The sequence below is a fragment of the Malurus melanocephalus genome, unplaced genomic scaffold (genome assembly GCF_030028575.1).
Source record: "Malurus melanocephalus ecotype Western Australia unplaced genomic scaffold, MMel_1.1 scaffold_533, whole genome shotgun sequence".
Taxonomy (NCBI): domain Eukaryota; kingdom Metazoa; phylum Chordata; class Aves; order Passeriformes; family Maluridae; genus Malurus; species Malurus melanocephalus.
In genome coordinates, this window is record NW_026623765.1 from 285,656 (window position 1) to 303,921 (window position 18,266).

The 18,266-nt window shown below is 48.1% G+C and overlaps 1 protein-coding gene across 2 annotated transcripts; it reads right to left on the reverse strand.

The window, feature by feature from the left end:
- EREG (epiregulin) lies at nucleotides 1-12,286 on the reverse strand. 2 transcript variants are annotated; one of them, XM_057381820.1, is made up of 5 exons: nucleotides 12,206-12,286; nucleotides 2,242-2,325; nucleotides 1,955-2,078; nucleotides 1,263-1,409; nucleotides 1-404 (listed from the first exon to the last, which is right to left on the reverse strand). In XM_057381820.1, the coding sequence occupies exons 1-5, from the start codon at nucleotides 12,270-12,272 to the stop codon at nucleotides 344-346; spliced, it is 483 nt and encodes a 160-aa protein (XP_057237803.1). In that variant the 5' UTR covers nucleotides 12,273-12,286; the 3' UTR covers nucleotides 1-343. The 2 variants fall into 2 exon arrangements, with proteins under 2 accessions (XP_057237803.1, XP_057237804.1); XM_057381821.1 differs by lacking the exon at nucleotides 12,206-12,286 and adding an exon at nucleotides 7,604-7,717.
- Between the last annotated feature and the right edge of the window lie 5,980 nt (nucleotides 12,287-18,266).

Here is an 18,266-nt window from a genome sequence, read left to right on the forward strand (position 1 = left end):
TTTGTCTAGAACTTTTATTTCAAGGAATACAGTTGCTTTGTGCATATTCACAAGAATAAATATAAAATTCTTCTCTCCAGAGCAAGAAGATGAGTTTTTATAAAAATATATCTCTATCCCAAAGAACCGCTGCAGTGGGGTTCCCTTTAGGAAATATTATTCAATAAAAAAATAAAACACTGAACTGAAAATAAAATGCTTGACCTATGCTGAGTGAATCACCAAACAATTGAAATTTTTAAAAGGTTATAAATATTGTAAATATTATTAATAAAAATAACGTTTAAATAGATGGGAAGCCACTGAGTCCATCCAGATGAACTGCAGRAAGCCACAGCTTCTCCTATAGGGCACCAACTTCCTTGTATTCACTGGCATTTGTTTGTCTCCTCTTGTTTCGGTACCTGGAATAGAAGAGAGAAATGTGAGTTCTGGAAGGCCAGTTGCTTTTGGGGAGTGACAGGGACTGGGGGATAAAGGAAGGAAGCAATAAAAAGCTCTATGAGCTCCTCACATGTGTTTTAAGTCCCTAGCWGCTGGGCTGTGTCTGTGCTCCTTTCCAGGTCTGACATCACTTGAATGCAGTCTCCTTTGTCCTCTCTTCACTGACAACTCCATTTCTGCACTTAAGTCTTCCTGCTGGTACTAGGCTTGTCTTTGAGAAATCCTGCTGGTTAYCACCTAGCTACCACATCTGGGAAGCTGAGCTCCCCTCTGGAGTTGTTCCACCTCCTTGGCTCTCTGAGCTGCTTACCATTAGTTTTTAGGCCAGACAATGATTCCTGCTGCTTGTGGGTCTGTTCACGGAGCAGAGTACTGTCCCCCATGATAAACTGATAAGGCAATGCCCATGATATCACACACTCACCRTGATAACACACCAGACCAACAAATKAGCTAGCAGTAATCCAGCTGCTCTGCAGTCCCTGATGATTGAGGGAACGGCATTACCAATGAAAGAACCACAATTTTCCTGTTCCCTCCTTGCTGTCTCTGATCTCAACACACCATCTAAGCCAGRCACGCACCATCCTCCAGAGTGCTCTGCAGAGGGTGAAGAGCCCCTGGGGGTGCTGCTGCCTGCCCTGCAGTGGGGGCCATGGCACTGGCAGCACACTGCCTGTCCTGAACAGCTCCAGCGCAGGGGAGCAGCTCTGSCATTGACTGGCTGTGAGTGAGGTGTTCCAGGCTCCTGGAGGCACTCACAGGGTGCCTGCACTGCAGCTGCTCTCCCTCCCGAGCACCAGGAACGCGAGGCTCACCTCCTGCAGATGTAATAGCTGGCCAGAGAGATGGCGGCGACAAAGAGCAGCACCACGATGACGGTCAGTGCCACGTACTCCTTGCTGAGGGGCTGCCGCACCAGCTCCGAGTGCACACACCGCACTCCCGAGAAGCCCACGTCACACCTGAGGGTGACAGAACACAATCAGAGACATGCCTGTGGGGTTACACCTCAGCAGCCCACAGAGCACCCCGTGCTGCTGGCCTGCAGTTCGCTCAGGGACAAGATGTTTGAACAGATGTAGCTTGTAGATCAAGCCCACACAGTCCTAGAGACGGTTGCAAATTGTTCAGGTAAATGAGCAACACCCTTAAAAATGTCAGCAGGGTCTATATTTGGGGGGCTGGAACAAAGGAGAGATCTCACACTATGACAAATACAGATGGACAGGGAAGCACATCAGAATGAATGTCCCAAGTCTAAGTTGTCACTAATTAGTTGGTCACTAATTTCAAGTGTCTGAGACTCTGACAGAGATTTCACTGCAGGCAGCATGTGTGCTTAACACTTACTTAAATGCAGCTGAGCATTATAGACACAGTGCTCTGCTTCACGCTCTTGTGAGCATTTAATACTCGGCTGGATTGGTGTTACAGCTAAGTGTCAATGGCAGTGAGATCCAACTTCCCTTCAAAGGGACATGTGCAGGATGAGTGGGGCTGTCCATACCTGCAGTAGTGCTCATCCAAGTCCACGATGTACACACACTGCCCATGGAAGCAGTAGTCCTTCATTTCAGGCTTGCATCTCGTTATTCCAACTTGGGCCACACGYGGGCTGTTCTCTGTCTGGACTGCAAGGATATTTCATTAGCACYTCAGGATGGGGCAGTGTTGCTCAGAGAAAAATRATTTTTTWWWWWAAATTTYTTCTCACTGGACAYCTCAGTGAGMCTGCCAGCCCAAGGAAGATAGGAACAAAGATTTGTTATGTACAAAGAGCTGTGTAGTACTTACTGAGTGCTGTTGTGCAGTTCTCCATTTCACCAGGCCCACATAATGGGATCACTGTTGTGCYCAGGACTGCTTGCAATAGGTAACCTGTAAGAGAATGAAAACAATAGTCAAAACTAGATGTATTTTGAGCAAAGATGCTGTACTCATTAATACAAGAAGAATAGAAGCTTATCATGACCTGGGGTTGAAAAAAATACAGGTCTGAWTGATCTGCTGCCTACATTATACATGGCAGCCCAAAGAAACATCTTTGGAATACAAACTTAAAATGCAGAAYGGAGATTAAACAGAAAGCTGGTGTCTGTGACCACCTCTCACCCACACTCTGAGTGAAACTGGGCAGGAAGAAGCTTGGAGAGATTACGGGGGAGAGGCAGGAATTAGGCCATTTGATGATTATGTTAGGTTTCTGACTGGTCTGGCATGGTACCTGTGCAAGGGAAATAGCCAGGCTTCCACAATTAGGCATGACAGTCCAGCATTTATCATAGGAGGAGTCCTTTTGCTGATGAAAATCAAGATGCCCTTGACTCACAACAGACCACAGGAAGAGAATTCCCCAGGAATCTGCAAGTCAGTGCAGTTGGTGACTCAGGACACCAGGTCAGTGCTGAGCCAYGCTCAGCACCCACCGCTGGCTTCAGAGCCCACAAACTGCTCAAGGCAGGCTTAACAYAAAAGCTGCCCTTTAGCAGCAAAGAGCTTCCTCAGCCCTCTCATTGCTGAAGTCAGCTGAAGGGATGGACAGTTCCTGCACTAACACCCACTCTTTGGGCAGTTCCTTGGCTAAAAGGCCTCTTGCAAAGCTGCAAACATGAGATACAAAACCCTCCTCATGCGCCCACGGGCTTGGACAGGTTACTGATCACTTTATGGACCTTGGGCCATGTTACTTAGAAGAACACCAGAAGAAATAGGCACAGCTTTCAGGTGTCCCACTAGYTAAATGAACTTTTCCAAAAGGGATTYGAAAGCCAGCACAGGTRYCTGKAGCCTCATGGCTAGCCCATGAGGWATAGTGAATGTGTGRCCATGAAATCCACCTGGCTAATAYTCCTGCTGTGGTCACAAATTAACCTGCTCATGAACTGCTTAGTCATCAGCCCCATTCCACGGAAGTCTGTAATTTGTGTCTTTGGGCTGTTTGCCTCTATTAACTTGTCAGGTCATGCATGTCTAATGGAGGGAGTGTGCCTCCATAATTTCCTGATCACTCTAATTCAACTCCAGTTATTAGAAAGTTTCATTACATCTCAGAGTTCAATCTAGTAGTGGTAATTTATGGATTTCCGGCAGCTCATCTATTTCTGGGTGATTAGCAGGCTTCCTTTATCCTCCATTCCAACTATGGAACAAAACCAGAGGGAATATCTAAGACGGACAGGGTTTTTTCCCGTGTTTGCATTTTAAAAAGCATTATTCCTCCTTCTTACCTCCCTCTACACTGSATTCCTTGCAAAGCTAATAAGCCAGATTTTCASCAAGCTCTRGAAGAAAGAACAAAGACTAGGTTCYTYAGAGCCAAAGTAGCAGATCCATGATGCTGGCACCTGTACCAGCTGGAGACTGCTGTGCCTGCCAGCATGACTAAGCAGGACCTGCCTTTCCCTCCAGTGGGGCAGGACATGCAAGTTTACTTTCAGGGTGGGATTTTTCTTTAAGCAGTGCTATGCTTACTGTAGATTTCCTCAGCAGCAGCAGTTTTGACACTTCTGGAAGGCCAGTGTGAGTTGTCAAAACAGAGAGTTCAAGTGAGTGAAAGAAGAGACCATCAGCTGTCAGGCAGTGGCAGCCCAGGGATCTGGGGTCCCAAAAGATGCTGGGAAAAGATTGACAGAGTCAGTTCTTCCCAGGAACTAGGGGGACATTTCAGGAGTGCTCCATGGAGGAAGCTGCTCCCTTGGCAGGGAGGAGCTGTGCACAGGACAGCAGTGTCTCACTAAGGATACACTGTGTCTCAGAATGAGGACAGAAACCAACAAAAGCCGGGGCTAAACATGCCTGAGGTATCTCAGATACCCACTTGTTAAAAGATGGATTAAGCCAGCTGAAGATCTCTGTAGCCTACACATTTCTGTCACAGTTTGTACACTTCCTTGACCCAAGTATAACCCGAGCAGCTGCTTTTTAAGCTGAAGTTCCCAGTCTGAGTTACCGGAATGCAGCTTTTGCATTGGAGCAAACTCCAACGCAGGTCCACGGAAGAGACAGCTCAGCTCTCCTCTTGGCTCMAGAAGGAAGCACTGCTTTCCAGTTAAAGACCACAAATCAGACATCTATGAGGGACAAATTAAAAATAGCCCTGTCCTCCAATGGAAGAGGGCTTTCCCAATGCCAGCCATGTGCCCGTGCTTCCTCCACCTGATTGAAGGCATTCAGGGCCGGAAATGCAGGTGTGGGTATTTGCTGACACCCAGCAGTATTTGCTGCTTTTGGGCAAAGTTCTTCCTGCTCTGCACTGCTCTRTTTTGCCCTTTCCCCCATGCACATATTTCCTGTCTGACATCATTGGGAGGATAAGGGATCCGCACACAGCAATGGCRAAGGAGAGCCTTTCCCGGGATATTTATCCGATGATGTATACCAAACACAGGACCTGGGAGAGGTTATATTTTTATTCCTTCGCTGTTCATTAAGCAAACACAGGTTACAAGATAACAGTAATGAGGTGGTGGATTTTCCTGTGTGTCTTGCAGGAATGTGCGTGTTGTATGTAGTATTCCTACACCACTGCATGAACACATAATGCCATCTGGCACCATGGGTATTCCTGCGAGGCTAACACTGACAGCACTTACTGGAACAGCAATAATGCTGTTGTGTACTTGGCCTTCCACGAGGCATGAAAGTGAGGGCCAGTGACCAGCTGCCTTGGCTTCCTGCAGCCTCCATCAGAGGTGACCTGCAAGGCTGATCATCAGTTTGTCCACTGARAGCCAGCTGTCCTTTACACTGGCAGGATGACTGCTTGGGATGCACATGCAGGATACACTAAACTGAGGGCTACTCTTTGGAGGACTTGCACTAGGGGAATGTCAAGTTTCTGAGAGCTCAATCCTTATTTGAGTTGGCTTTGTCTGTCACTGAGMTTGCCAGTCTTATTCACCCGAAGGATGCTACCTCCCATTTGGCATCTCTGTGGTCTCTCTGCCACAGCAGTAGCACCTGTACCCTTGGCATGGGTTGCACTTCCAAAGCAGAGGTGCCCAAGTGACACACACCTGAAGGATGTCAGCCCATTGTAACTGCAAAGACAGATCACGGTGCACCCCTTTCACTTGGCTTTGGACATGCAGGGCATGCATATCTTGACTGTCAAAGGCCTTTTTTCTGTAAACTGGGCAGGGAACATGGAAGTTAGCCAGTCTGTCCCAYTGGCTTTGTGAACATCCCTACTACCACTGTTCAATTCCAGAACTGAACACTCACAGTCAGGCATGTCCAGAATCAGGCCACAGCTGCTCTAAGGCAGCCCTGGAAACACCAGTCTGTCATGAGAAGATCGATGCTCCAAAATTGCTACAGGCCCACACAATCATCTCCACTATTGTGCCAGGATTACCCTTACACAGAGATAATTGTGCATTATGTGCACCCAATGATTCCAGTAGTGCTTCCACCCCTCTGGAGATCTACACACCAGTGATCTTACTCACGTGCTGCCCCTGTGCCTCAATCACTCTGCTGTGCACCCCTTGCATGGGGGCTGAGGGCCCTATGCCACAAAAGCCAAAATCCATTACTACTTCCAGCCAGATACATCAGCCACTAACACTTTTCCCATCTTCAGACTCAGGAYCTTTATGCTGAGCCCATCTGCTGACAGCCAGGCAAATGTGACACAGGAAAACATGAGCTCAGCAGTTGCTGGAACTGCCCAGCGAGTCTGGAGGTCCAATGCCTGCCCCACGGTGTGGCCATGACAGTGAGCACAAGGAGATCAGTGCCAAGGCTCAGCAGTGACTCCCAGAGAAGTCAAGGCCTGGGCTTGTCTCCATCAGCACCACATCAGCACGTGCTTGGCACAGCAGTGTCTCCCACCAGTGCCTTTCTGCTGTGCAGTTTCCAAGCCCACGACAGCCAGGACATGAACCTGGCAAGGACTGCTACTTCAGTAAGGCTTCAGTCATTCAGCAGGGAACCTCCTGCAGTCTGGCATAACACCAGTGACAGTCTTCCCAGAAGCACCAAGTTCTGCTTACACTCCTGCCCTGGGAGGGGAAGGCAGTAAAGTGCTCATAGCACTTGTTATGATGCCACCTAGCTATGACTAATCCATCCCTTACTATTAGATGTYGTGCCTGCCCCGGAAACAAATAAATTCATATACAGATCCATGAAGACATACCAGTTTTTTCCAGAGCCAGTTTTGTGCAAAGCATGGCTGACTCAYAGACTGCAAGGTGTTTAGCCTGCTGTCCTGGCAAGTGAGATGCTGTGCAGCAGCCGATCCATCAGCTGTGATGAAAATACGTGGCTAAGATAAAATACACAAACTCACACTGCAGTGGTCTTAGCAGGTGAGGAAAACATCTGTCCCAAAAGAGAAGTCTTGGGAATGGAGTTTCTCCATCAACTACAACCTGGAGCCCACCATCATGAGTGTGAGAWTATGCACTGTCATTAGAGCAAGGTGTGAGTGTGCCAGCTCTCAGAACTTTGCTGCCCACACAGCTCAAGTTGCCCAACAGGGTCAGCTCTCAGCAGTCACCACCTGTCACTGGAAGCCCCGTGGAGGTGTGTGACAAGGATCAGCTCTGGCATCACAGCACACCCAGGCCCCAGGACTCTCGATGCTCTAAGGACACACGTGTTCTCTTGGGACTTTCAGGGAGCTTATGTCATACAGGAGAGTAACACGCTCTCGGTGAGGAGGTGGAGAAGTGTCAAGCAGAGGGAGGCCACAACCTGTTTTGTTACCATAAGGAAGTCTTTGCTGCTATGAGGATTCACCCACTGAGCTCACCCAGAGTATGGCCTGGGTGAAGGGAGAGGACCAGGCTACAAACAGGACAGGTCAAGGTGAAAGAGAACAGACTCTGGGAGCAGAGCTGGGGAGAAGGGAAAGGATGTTCATCTTCCCCCACTCACAGGACCCACCTGGGCATCACACAAGCAAAAAACATCCTGTAACAGCACACCGCAGAGTGTGGTGTGTGCTCCACTCCACAGCTCGTACAATCCACCTGGCTATACCTGTCACCGCCTGGGACCTCATGTCGGCGAGAAACACATCAGCTTCATCTGAAGGTAAGCTGAACTTTATGCTTTGACCCAGATTTCCCAGCAGCCAAAGAATGCCCCTGCCCCAGCACCCGATGCCRTCCCAGCCCCTGGCCGCGGGCAGCCCCTCGCCGCTTACCGAGGAAGAGCAGCAGGCTGCGGGCCCGCAGACAGCCGGCGTCCATCGCCCTCGGTCACCGGGGAGCAGAGGCGGCAGGAAGASAGCCGAGGGAGGGAGCAGCAGCGGAGCGGTGTGGAGCCGGCCCGAGGGCCGCCCGCTTTTTTATGTGCCCGGGGAGAGGCGGGGCCCCGAGCCGTGCCAGCCGGCCCGCCCCGCCGAGGGGCAGCGGCMCTSCCCGGCCCCGGCCCCGGCCCCGGCTCCGCGCTGCATTGCCCCACCGCCCCCGGCATCGGCACAGGACGGGCCGCGCCGCCGCCCCCGGCTCTGCCGCCCGCCGATGCCCCGGGCAGGGACAGCCCCCGGGCAGGGACAGCCCCCGGGGAGAACCTAAACCAAGGCTTGGAAAACACCCCAGGGTGGGCTGCGGGAAACTTGCTGCTCTAATCTCCCATCTGCTGGCATTTCTGAAGTGACCCTCAGCACACACTCGCCAGGGAGTGCCGCAGCTAGTGGCAGAAATGGTCTGTTAAKTTACAGCACAGGCACCAGGAATGCCAGCACCTCACCTGGCACCYGGGCTGGCTGCAATGGTCTTGAGCTTAGGGGTGCTTAGGTATGCCAAGTTCCTCGCTGGCCCTCGGCCTCATCACAGCCCAGTAGCACAGGCAGTTCCTGGAAGCAACAGATCTTTCAGTTATAAGATCCTTGAAAGAGCAGCCAACCAATTACAGCTACTTAAAAAAAATTCCCTTCAAGCATCCTGTCCAAGCCCATAGTAGGCAAGACCTCACTTACATCCCACCATGGGAGGAGTGARGGATCCCTCTCCCCAAATCCCTAATGCACACATTTGCCTGAAATATGRAGTGTGTTTCACCTCAAGAAGCTGCTCAACAATGGTGGTTACCTTTTCCTTTTAAAGGAAAAGTTATCTTCCCCTGCCTTGCTCTTCAAGAAGGCACATTGATACCTACTTTATTGTGGCACTGATAAGCTTATCTCACAGTGAAAGGAACCCGAGTATTGCCACTGAGCTGCCCYGTAACAGCTGGTGACTCAAGGGTCCCTAGTTTCTCAATTTTATAAGCAGTTATTGATACAAGAGAGGTAATTGTAGAAGATACTGCAGAATACCATAAAACACAACACCATGTTTAGAATGCAGTACTAAGTAACAGACACATTCATTCAGGGGGCTGCAGTAGATCTGGTACTTACAAATCATAATCATCCTTATTCTGGGAGCAATTTTTTAGGTCTACAGTGGCATGGAGATGCCAAAGTGAAAAAAGGAAGTGAAAAAAGGCAGCATGTGGCTACAGAATTGTGTGTCAGCACCACTTACTAATTACCTAAATGGTATGAGAGTTGGCAAGATAAATGTAGTAAAGCAGTGTGAAAAGTAGCATTTAAAAGGATGTCCTTCATAGCAAGTGGGACATGATAGAGCTAGAATGTTTTTTCTAAGTTCTCTTTATTTTTCCCCTCTAGCATTAGAGTCCTGTCATGGAGATGGTATCTTTTTCGATGCCACATGACTTTTCGTTGCTTCTTTAATTTGTGTTGATTCCCCTTATTAAGGATTTTATTGTCTGCTCTTTCAGGGATCATAATGAGTAAAGGAAGGAACTGCAATGATTAGCAACGTGTTTCTGTGCGTGGGCTTAGAGATGCCTTAAAAAGCAGCATCACCATGGAACCTCCACTTCATAATTCCACTTTATATATATATAATTTTTATCCTTAAATTGCTACACCATTTATTCTCAGAAAGGCAACATTTAATTATAGTCTTGTACCGGTATCCAGATACCAGGTAACGCTGACACAATGGGAGCAATTCATTGGAATTTCCTCTTTCAGCTGTGAATATGTGGAAAACAAGTATCACGGACACATCTTTGTTTCACCTTTCTGCAATGCGCTTTGTTTCACACACCTGATTTGGCATCCGGCATCCCTGCGTGCGGCTTTCACCATGCCCTCCTCCACACGGAGGATGCCGCTCGGGATAAGGCTGGCACACACCTCAAAGCCAGTTCTCCAGGAGGCCTCGCTGCATCAATGGGGTCATTGGAAGGCAGGCTCATTGCATCCCACAGGTCCCAGGAGGAGTGACATGTCTGTGCAATGCCGAGAGGCAGCGCAGGTTGGGCAACAGAGCATCACGGGTGCACCTTTGCTGCTGGCCCCRATTTCAGCGGCGTGAGCCGGCACGCCCAGGCAAGGCACCCATGGACTGGTGCCCCTTGGCACTCACCACTGAGCAGCCCCCTGAATGCTTGGACTAAGTGTAACAAGAATATTAGGAAATGCCTCAAGAACTTGTGCAAAAGGCTTGCTTGCTTTTACTACTTCACAATGCCTTAATAACCACCTTCAAAGAAACTTCTCTCTCCAAAGTACACAGGCTCAAGTCGGTGCTTTAGCCCCTTCCAATGTCTCAGGCATTCATCCCCCCTTTGGAACAGAGCAGCAGATTCACAGCAGTGATTATTGCAAGGGTATGGACTGATCTTTGTCAGTGTGTCTATCACTGATCACACACAGCACATTCTATGAATAAAATGACTTTTTTGATTTAGAGAGGAAAAAACCACAGCTTGAATGTATATTTTTCTGTCATGTCTATTTTCCTTATGGAGACTTGCTGTAGAAGAGTAAACATGTTCACAGCAATGAACTGCCACTTTATCTGTGTGTTTTTACATAACTAAAACCATGTCTGTCTRTACCACTTCGTTTTGCTGCCTTCTGTAGGACTTGTACCCAGTTTTATGCATTGCTGCTGTGGGGCTGGATCTGCATTGGTTTTGTCTTTTGAAAACAAGACCAATTTGCAAAATCAACATTTTTTATTGTTAGAAAGCATTTCTGAAAAGTTTTTTTTCCTAGTCTTGCACTGATTCACTCAGCATCGTTGTGCACATGCACAAAGTAACAAAAAGCCACAATTTCATAAATTCTTTGCAAAACCAACCAGCCCTTTTCAAACAGCAWGAGTGCACATGCCAGCATGTGTAAGCAGACCCTTACACACACATATAGCAAGCTTTCATTGAACAGCATGAGAACAGWATTTCCTCAAGAAATACTCTCAGAAGGTCAGACATCAATTGGAGTGTACGTCACTCTTGATATCATTTTCATCTGAATTACACAGGATTAATATTCAGTTCCTAAGGGGATAGAAAAGACATGCATATGTGGCACTGGGGTCACAGTTCAGTGGTGGGCTTTGCAATTGTGGGGGAATGGTTGGAGTSAATGATTTTGAAGGGCCTTTCCAACATAAATCATTCTATGATTTTACAAAAATCTTAAATGCTAAAAATCTTGCAACTGATGGGAACACAAATGCCATAAGAAGGGAAGGTATTTTTAACTGAAATACGTAGATGTGACCGTCTGGAGGAAATGGAGGAAAGAAAAACCTTGAGCCAAATCGCTCCATTTAAAGGTCAGCTTCAAATTTGCCATGAATGTGAAAGATTATTTAGGTCAAGTGTTCTTAAACATCCAGTCTCTCCTATAAACTATGAGAGCTCAAATTCTGCGCCCAGGGYTGAGAGTGACCAATGCCTCTTCCTGTAAACACAGCAAAGTTTTACAAAGAGGTCARAGTTACTGGACAGCACAGATGTGCTGCTATTAAAAGAAAAAAACAATTCCCTAAATTCACCGATTTCTTTGCCAACTTCTTGGGTCAGCCTTGACCAGCAATTAAAAAAATAAAGAAAAAAAACACAAGCAGTTAATTCCCATCCGTCTCAGAAGATGGTGTTGAAAAGGGAGACAGGTCAGCCAGTTCACGCTGCATTTCTTCCTAAAGGGAAGTTTTTTASATTTCATTCTCCTGGCTTGTGTGACCTTTCCATTACTCTCCCCTAGGCAAATCCTGAACTGTTCAACACATCTCATGGACAGCAAGAACTCTGTAATGTTCAGCTGGTGATTTCCCTTTCCTAATTACAGCCCAGTGTTCTATGCTGAGTGATTTCTAAGCCTCCAAGGGGTTTGAACCCTTTCTCATTTGCGGAGTCTTTCCATGGCTTCTCTCTTTATTTGCAGCTAAACAAACCTCTGCCCTTGCTGAGAATGGTATCAAGCTGAGCCCCCCCATATCACTACCACAGATCTAGTAATTGTTTCTTCTTGCTTTGAGTGAATTGTTTAGAATAATTACATAGAATAAAAGAATAGAAGGACAAAGCTTGAAGCAAAAGGGATTTCCCCACAACATGCAGTAGATTGTAACGAAGCTGTGAGAACAACAGCCCCTTATCCATCATTCCTGTGTGTTGTTCTGTCCATCAGCATCTCTTTTGACTTTATAAAGTCATCTCTTGCACAGAACTTCTCGATCTCCAAGGGATAAGGATTAACCACCGAAGAGACAGAGCATATGTAAAGAGGAAGACTGCCTTCTCTGACAAGTCACTGTGTGCACACATGGTGTATAATTTAGGCCCCTGATCACTGGCCAATAGAACTGAAATTTCTACAYGGCAGCATGTTCCTCCAGCCCACCCATGTAACAGCCCTGCCCAGAGAGTGACTTCCACCTCAGGACAGTGAAGTGACAGCAAAGCCACTGCGATGGGGCACAGTGTGACTCACCAGCTGCTCTCAGGTTTTGTGCACAGCAGTCCCTCCTGGCTGTGGGYTCTCCAGCACAACCTTCCATCCATCTGCTGTACCTCCCATTGGTGGGAGCATGGGCAAGACAAGAGGAGGACACTGTCACTGAGAAGCACAGACCTGTTGAAGCACAGGGCCAGCTTCTAAGGCCTGCACTAAAGCCTGAGCAGTATGTGCTGCACACACACTACCAGCAGAGCCCCTGACTGTCCACTGCTCCATCTGGGAATCTTGGCTACTGCAGGCCTCGGCTACATTGGTTTCAATCCCTTTGACAAGTATATTTTGGCCCCTGATAACTATTCTGCTCATGTATCTCAAGAGTATGTGGGCAGAGGAAAGGCTGCCTAGCAGGCTGTTTCCCTGCCTGTGCTTGGCCTACTGAATCCAGAGGTGCACTGAGCTGTGACTCACCTGTGCTCCAGGCCCTGCTCCAACACCGGCACTTCAGCCACCCGCAGACTCCGTGTTTTGGCTGCGACACGCTGTGACTGTCACCTGCACGCCAGCCGTGCACACGGGCAGCTGGGGCACCCTGCACAGAAGGAATGTGTCATTAGGGATGATGGAGTAAACAGCAATTCACCTGAAACCAGCTTAGCCAGCACATGTTCCAGAAACCAAATCTAGGAAAGAGCCACGGTCCCCGGTGTATTTGTTTGGCCTGGTAACTGGCGCTAAGCATTGGAGCAGATGCGCTTAGTGGAATTCCCCCATCCACCAGCATTATGGGACACTCCCACTACTGTTTGGATAATTGCTGTTAATCATTACTATTACTAAAGTGACCAAAAAAAAAAAAAAAAAAAGCTATGAGGATCAGGCCTTTATTGTACTGGCTGTTGTCTTGCAGTGGTGATGAGACAGTCTGCCCCAGGGAGCCTGTAAATAAAGGTGCCCAATTCACCGCTGCAGTCATATTTCAAACTAGGACACTCTGGTCCCCATTGAAGCTCTCCCACAACTCCAGCAAAATAATCCATGGYATTCCCTCCAGCTCACCTCAGCTGGGAGCCAGGCTGGATATCATGCTCTCTGTCTGCAAGCAGATGCAGGTAGAAGGGAAAGGAGCCGATTGGGAATACTTTGGGTTTGCAACACCTAACAACATTTCCATTCGGTGTTTTCCCTGACTGGGCCCAACCTGCTATAAAACTCCGTGTTCTTTGATCTCCAGTGAATTCAGTACCACCAAGTCTTGAGAGCCCGTGAGTCACATGGTATGTGGAAACCTCTGGGTTTGGTTTGGGAATGACCAAGACTATGTGAAATCATCTTCTAGTCACCTTCTCCTCCCACCACTGGTCTGAACATCACCTCAGGTATCCAAGTCTCCCTGGACACCGTTCCTAGGTCACRCATGGAAGAAATGGATTAGCCAGCTTAGCCACAGACTGAGTACAGAGCAGGAGTCACAGGGCAGGACTGCAGGCCTCTTTGGGGCTGAGAAGGGCAGGCAGAGCTCCTGCACGGATGGAAACCATCTGCCTGTGGTGCTGGTTTCTCCTCCCATTTATGCAGGGCAGGCTGCTGTTAGCTACCAGGAAAGGAGACAGACTCCAGTTCTCTGGTCAGAGCTGGCTGTTCCTCAACCATCTCAAGACTAAAGCCTGGATTCCTCCCACTCTAAAGAACAAAATAAAAGTTGTTGAGTGCTTGCACGTTTCTCTGCTCTCTCAGCAAGGAGTTGTGGGTTTGCCCAAAGGCGCAGGCCCCAGGGAGCTCATCCTCATTGCTCCACCCATGGGAACAGAGGGGCTGGTCATTTGAGGTGCAAACAGGAGATGGGACAAGACAAGGAGCTGCAGCTGGGTGTTGTGGGGGGAAGGYGGCAGCAGCCAGTGGGCTGACCGTGACACTTCCACAGATAACTCCTCCATGTGGTATCTGCACATCCACCCCCTCGCCCTCATTCCTGCAGCTTAGTGTTATTTAAGAGAGGCAGGAGATTTCCTTTATGGCACTGGGAGCGCATGCGTGTAAATCAAGTGGGACAGGACAAAGGCCAGGGCTGGGTTCAATTACATCAGTGATGCTATTAAATTAAGAACAGCATTAAGCTATTGCTGGCAGCTCTTGATCGATCCTCCTGCAGCCAGGGTCTTTGTCCTGMATATAGGAAATAAAGGGCTACGCATAAGGATGACTTCAGCCAAGGCTGCCAAATGCAAGTTCAGTCTCTGAACCTTGTTAAACTTTCAAACAACAGCAGTTCCTCTACAGGACTTTCAACAGATATCCCTGAGAACTCCTTTTTTGTGAGGCTGCACTTCAGATGCCCAGCATGAGCCACTTTTGGCCCCTGACTTGCAGCGTGCCTGCAGCCGAGGTCACCCCCTCAAGCATCACAGACTCACGTTCCAGCTCCACACCCAGATTAAGCTACCCTGCCCAAACCCAGCACARGCAGCCTGACAGCAGCCAGAAGCCCATTAAGCCAGCACAGGAGACAGCCTGKCTCAGGTGGAACATGCCAGACTGAGAGCCTGTGCAGAACACGGCTCTGCTCTACTGTCTCCATCCTGCCTACTCAACCCTTGCCCCTGTTTTTTTCCTGTAACTTTCCCCTTGTGAACCCCGAGAGAGACTTCCAGGAAGAGCTACTGTACACAAAGCTAATTACCCATCTTTCCAAACCAGCCACTTTAAAGGGCGCACAGGTTAACTAAACTAAAGCAGAGGGCTCTCTGCAAGCCTTGTCCCACTGTCTCCCACRGCACCTTATGCAACGCTGCGCATCACTGCGCACAGTGTTTAATTACAGTGGGGCAGCTTTGATTGCCGTGTCACAGCATCACAGCTGCCGAGTGCATTGCACATGTTGGAAGTGCCTTTTACGCAGATCTGAGTAAYATTGGGGCCTTTGGGCAATGGCCTTCGATTGTTTACATGGTTCACATAAACAGGATATCAGCAATTTATAAATATCCTGTCAGAAGCCCCTCAATTGCACTTGACCAGTTTGATACATGCCCACTGGCAGCAAGGCTCTCTCTCTCCCATGACTTCACTGGTAATGTTGCACAACTTGGACTGACCACACATTGCCTCTCATGGTATGTACCAAGACTTCATGGCTTCCACAAATTGTTTGTGGAGTTGGTGCATTTGGAGAACATTTCCCATATTAGGGGAACTATAAATCAAAGGAATGACACATGATTGTTGGCATTATTTTCCACAGGTTTATGCTGTGTAGTTCTCACTCAGGTAGAGAAGGCAAGGGAGTTACACTGCTACCAATGCTTGTTTCTATATCTTACCTGGAGGTGGGGTTTGTCTTTCATATAAACAATCCACTCCAGCTGAATGAAGACAGTGACACACAGCGAAAAATCTAAATTTTCTTGGGAGTTTCTTCAGTGTTGCAAAATAGGCTGTTTTGATATTGTCCATAACCCAGAAAATTTTCTGCAGTAAATCTCAAGATACCTTTCCAAAAGGAGTCATAACACCAAACTCTTATGTTTTGGCAGTGCATCTCAGGACAGAGCCTCCTGGCAGAGCTAGAGGGAAGCTCAAAGCTCCCTCTGAGCTTAATATTGTATTAAAAGCAAGGCACAGCTATCYTGCTTGGCTCATATTTGACTAACTGGGTAGCCAGCTCCAGGGGATGGAGTTGCCTTTGTGCAGAGGGAAGCTCCAGCCTGGAAGCAAACAGAAGGGCAGCACTAGGAACTCTTGGTRTAGAAGAAGCACCAAATTTTGTCACTGCTCATTCACATGTGAATAATTCACTGCTGAGAATGTACTGATGCCAAGTAGTCTGTCAGGACATCTTTAGCACCAAAAACAAGTGCCTTGAAGAGCTGTAACTCCAGCCTACAATCATGATAGTATCCGGTCAGATGCCAGTAAAGCATTCAGCTACTTCCTCCAGACTTTGGTTAAAAGGACAAGACTCACATGCTGAGTAACAAGCAAGAAAAAACTAGAACAAGTCTTATTTCAGTCTGATTCCCAATAAATAACCTCAGTGATGTCCCCCAAACCTTCCTAGACAGGACACCATTTTCTTCTCCTCAGCTCCAGTGTGGGGCACAGACTACTCTGGTGTCAYCCCTACTGTCACCTGGAGTGGCAAATGCCAGGCCTGTATGTTACACCCCTCTAATCCATCAGTAGCACCAACTGAACAGGGCTGGCTGCACCTGAAACAGGTGTTCCTGGTACAGGAAATCATCAGGAACTTGTTYAATTTAAAACAAGGGGGAAAAGGCAGCAGTGTGAAGTCCTGATGGTATTTGTTCTAAGGTAAATCACTGCTCATTGCACCATGAACTCAGCTGGGCTCCAGATTGCTTTGCAGATAGAGTAGGAGGAAGCTGTAACTTACACCCACTACAACTGTACCTTACTGCCAAGGAACGAGATAACCAAATGCCCTTGGGGGAGATATGAGAGGCATTTAAAGCATAAAAATTGCTCGCCTGTCCCTTACTAGGTAGGCAGATAAACACAAATGTCTCTGTACAACAGTGCCTGAAAGTCTGATGCAAGCCCTCAAAAGCAAAGAAAATTAAGGCTTAGAGTAAACCRTGGCGCAAGGATGTGCATCCGCAGTGACGGAAGATTCCCCATCATCCCCGAAATAAGCAGCTCCAGAGAAGTGCACGAGCTGGCAGAGATGATGGGCCCAGAGGGCGTGGGAGAGCAGAGGCTCTCTCTTCTCTTCTCTTCTCTTCTCTTCTGTGCTGGACACGGAGCTGCGTGTTTCACACAGGCATTCCCAGCTCCCCAGCTCTGGGCCGTGTTCACACTTTCAGTCACGTGCCTGCTGGGACAGCTTACCGCATGCTAAGGGAGGGTGGGAGCAATTTGCTTTACTGCTCCTGCCAAATGCCTCTATTACTATATGTTATCATAGCTCTGGAGAGGCAAAACATTCTTAAAACCACTTGATTAAAATTAGTAACACCCGAAACTCCCCCCAGTTGTTTGTGTATGGCAGGGCTGAAGGAGGCAAGGAGCAGAGCAAAAGCAAAAGCAAAAATAGAGGCAGAGAAGCCTCTACTTTCTCTGCAGTGTGACAGGACAGGGAAGTCTCCAGATAATCTCAGCTGGATCAACTCAGCTGGCTGCTGAAACATTGCCAGTGTCCCCYCAATGCTCATGCTGACAGCAAGACTGGTTTTCCATCTACAGATGCAAAATGTKACTTATGGACAAAGTATTGGTTTGCCATATCCCCAGCATCTTGGAACCACCTTCAGAGTCTTAACATGCTCCTCCCTGTGGCACCCTTGTAGCTCTCTGGATATGTGTGTGATGGCAGTACAGAGGCAAGCACAGGGTCTGCAATTTATCAAATATGTGCAGAGGCAGGGACACGTCCCTTTGTCCCTGCGCTCTACTCCTGCCCTCCTCAGGGATCACTKCCTCTGTGGATGCTGAGACAGAGCAGCACTGCTGCCTCCCAGGCTCCTTTTCCTGATGCTGCACTCCTGATCATACAGTGGGAGAAAGGAAATTTAAAGGTGACCATGGAGAGGGTTTAAAGAGTGSAAAACTCTCAGGTCATTATATGCTCATGCCATGACCACTCTGTCCCTTGAGCCTGCCTCCTCTGGGACAAGTCAGATCCTGTGCATGGCAGTCTCAGCCTGACAATCTGTGCTTTCTCYTTGCTGCTTCCTCACTCGTAGATAGGCTAAAGAAGCTTTTAGCTCTCGTCTGGCACCCAGTAGCTTGTTGCTTTACCAAAGAGACAGGAGCCTTGTTCAAGCTCCAGCCTCTGAACTAACAGTCCTCCTGAAGCAGATCAAGCTGCTTTKGTAGCATCTCCCTGCACATGATATGTGGAAACCTTTTCCTTGGATCTCTTAGGCAGTGATTTGTGTTAAATCATACAGAATCGTTATTTTGTCTTACTTATATTCATTTCAATTTCTATCATATTTTATTTATCATTTTTGCATTCCGCACAGGACCATAAACCCTGGGGGAATTTGCGTGTGGAAAGGCCAGCACTAAAGCTCTGGTGCAGACTAAGACTGTGCAGACCCTGATCTTCACCTTTCACATCCTGACCTGCCCCTGT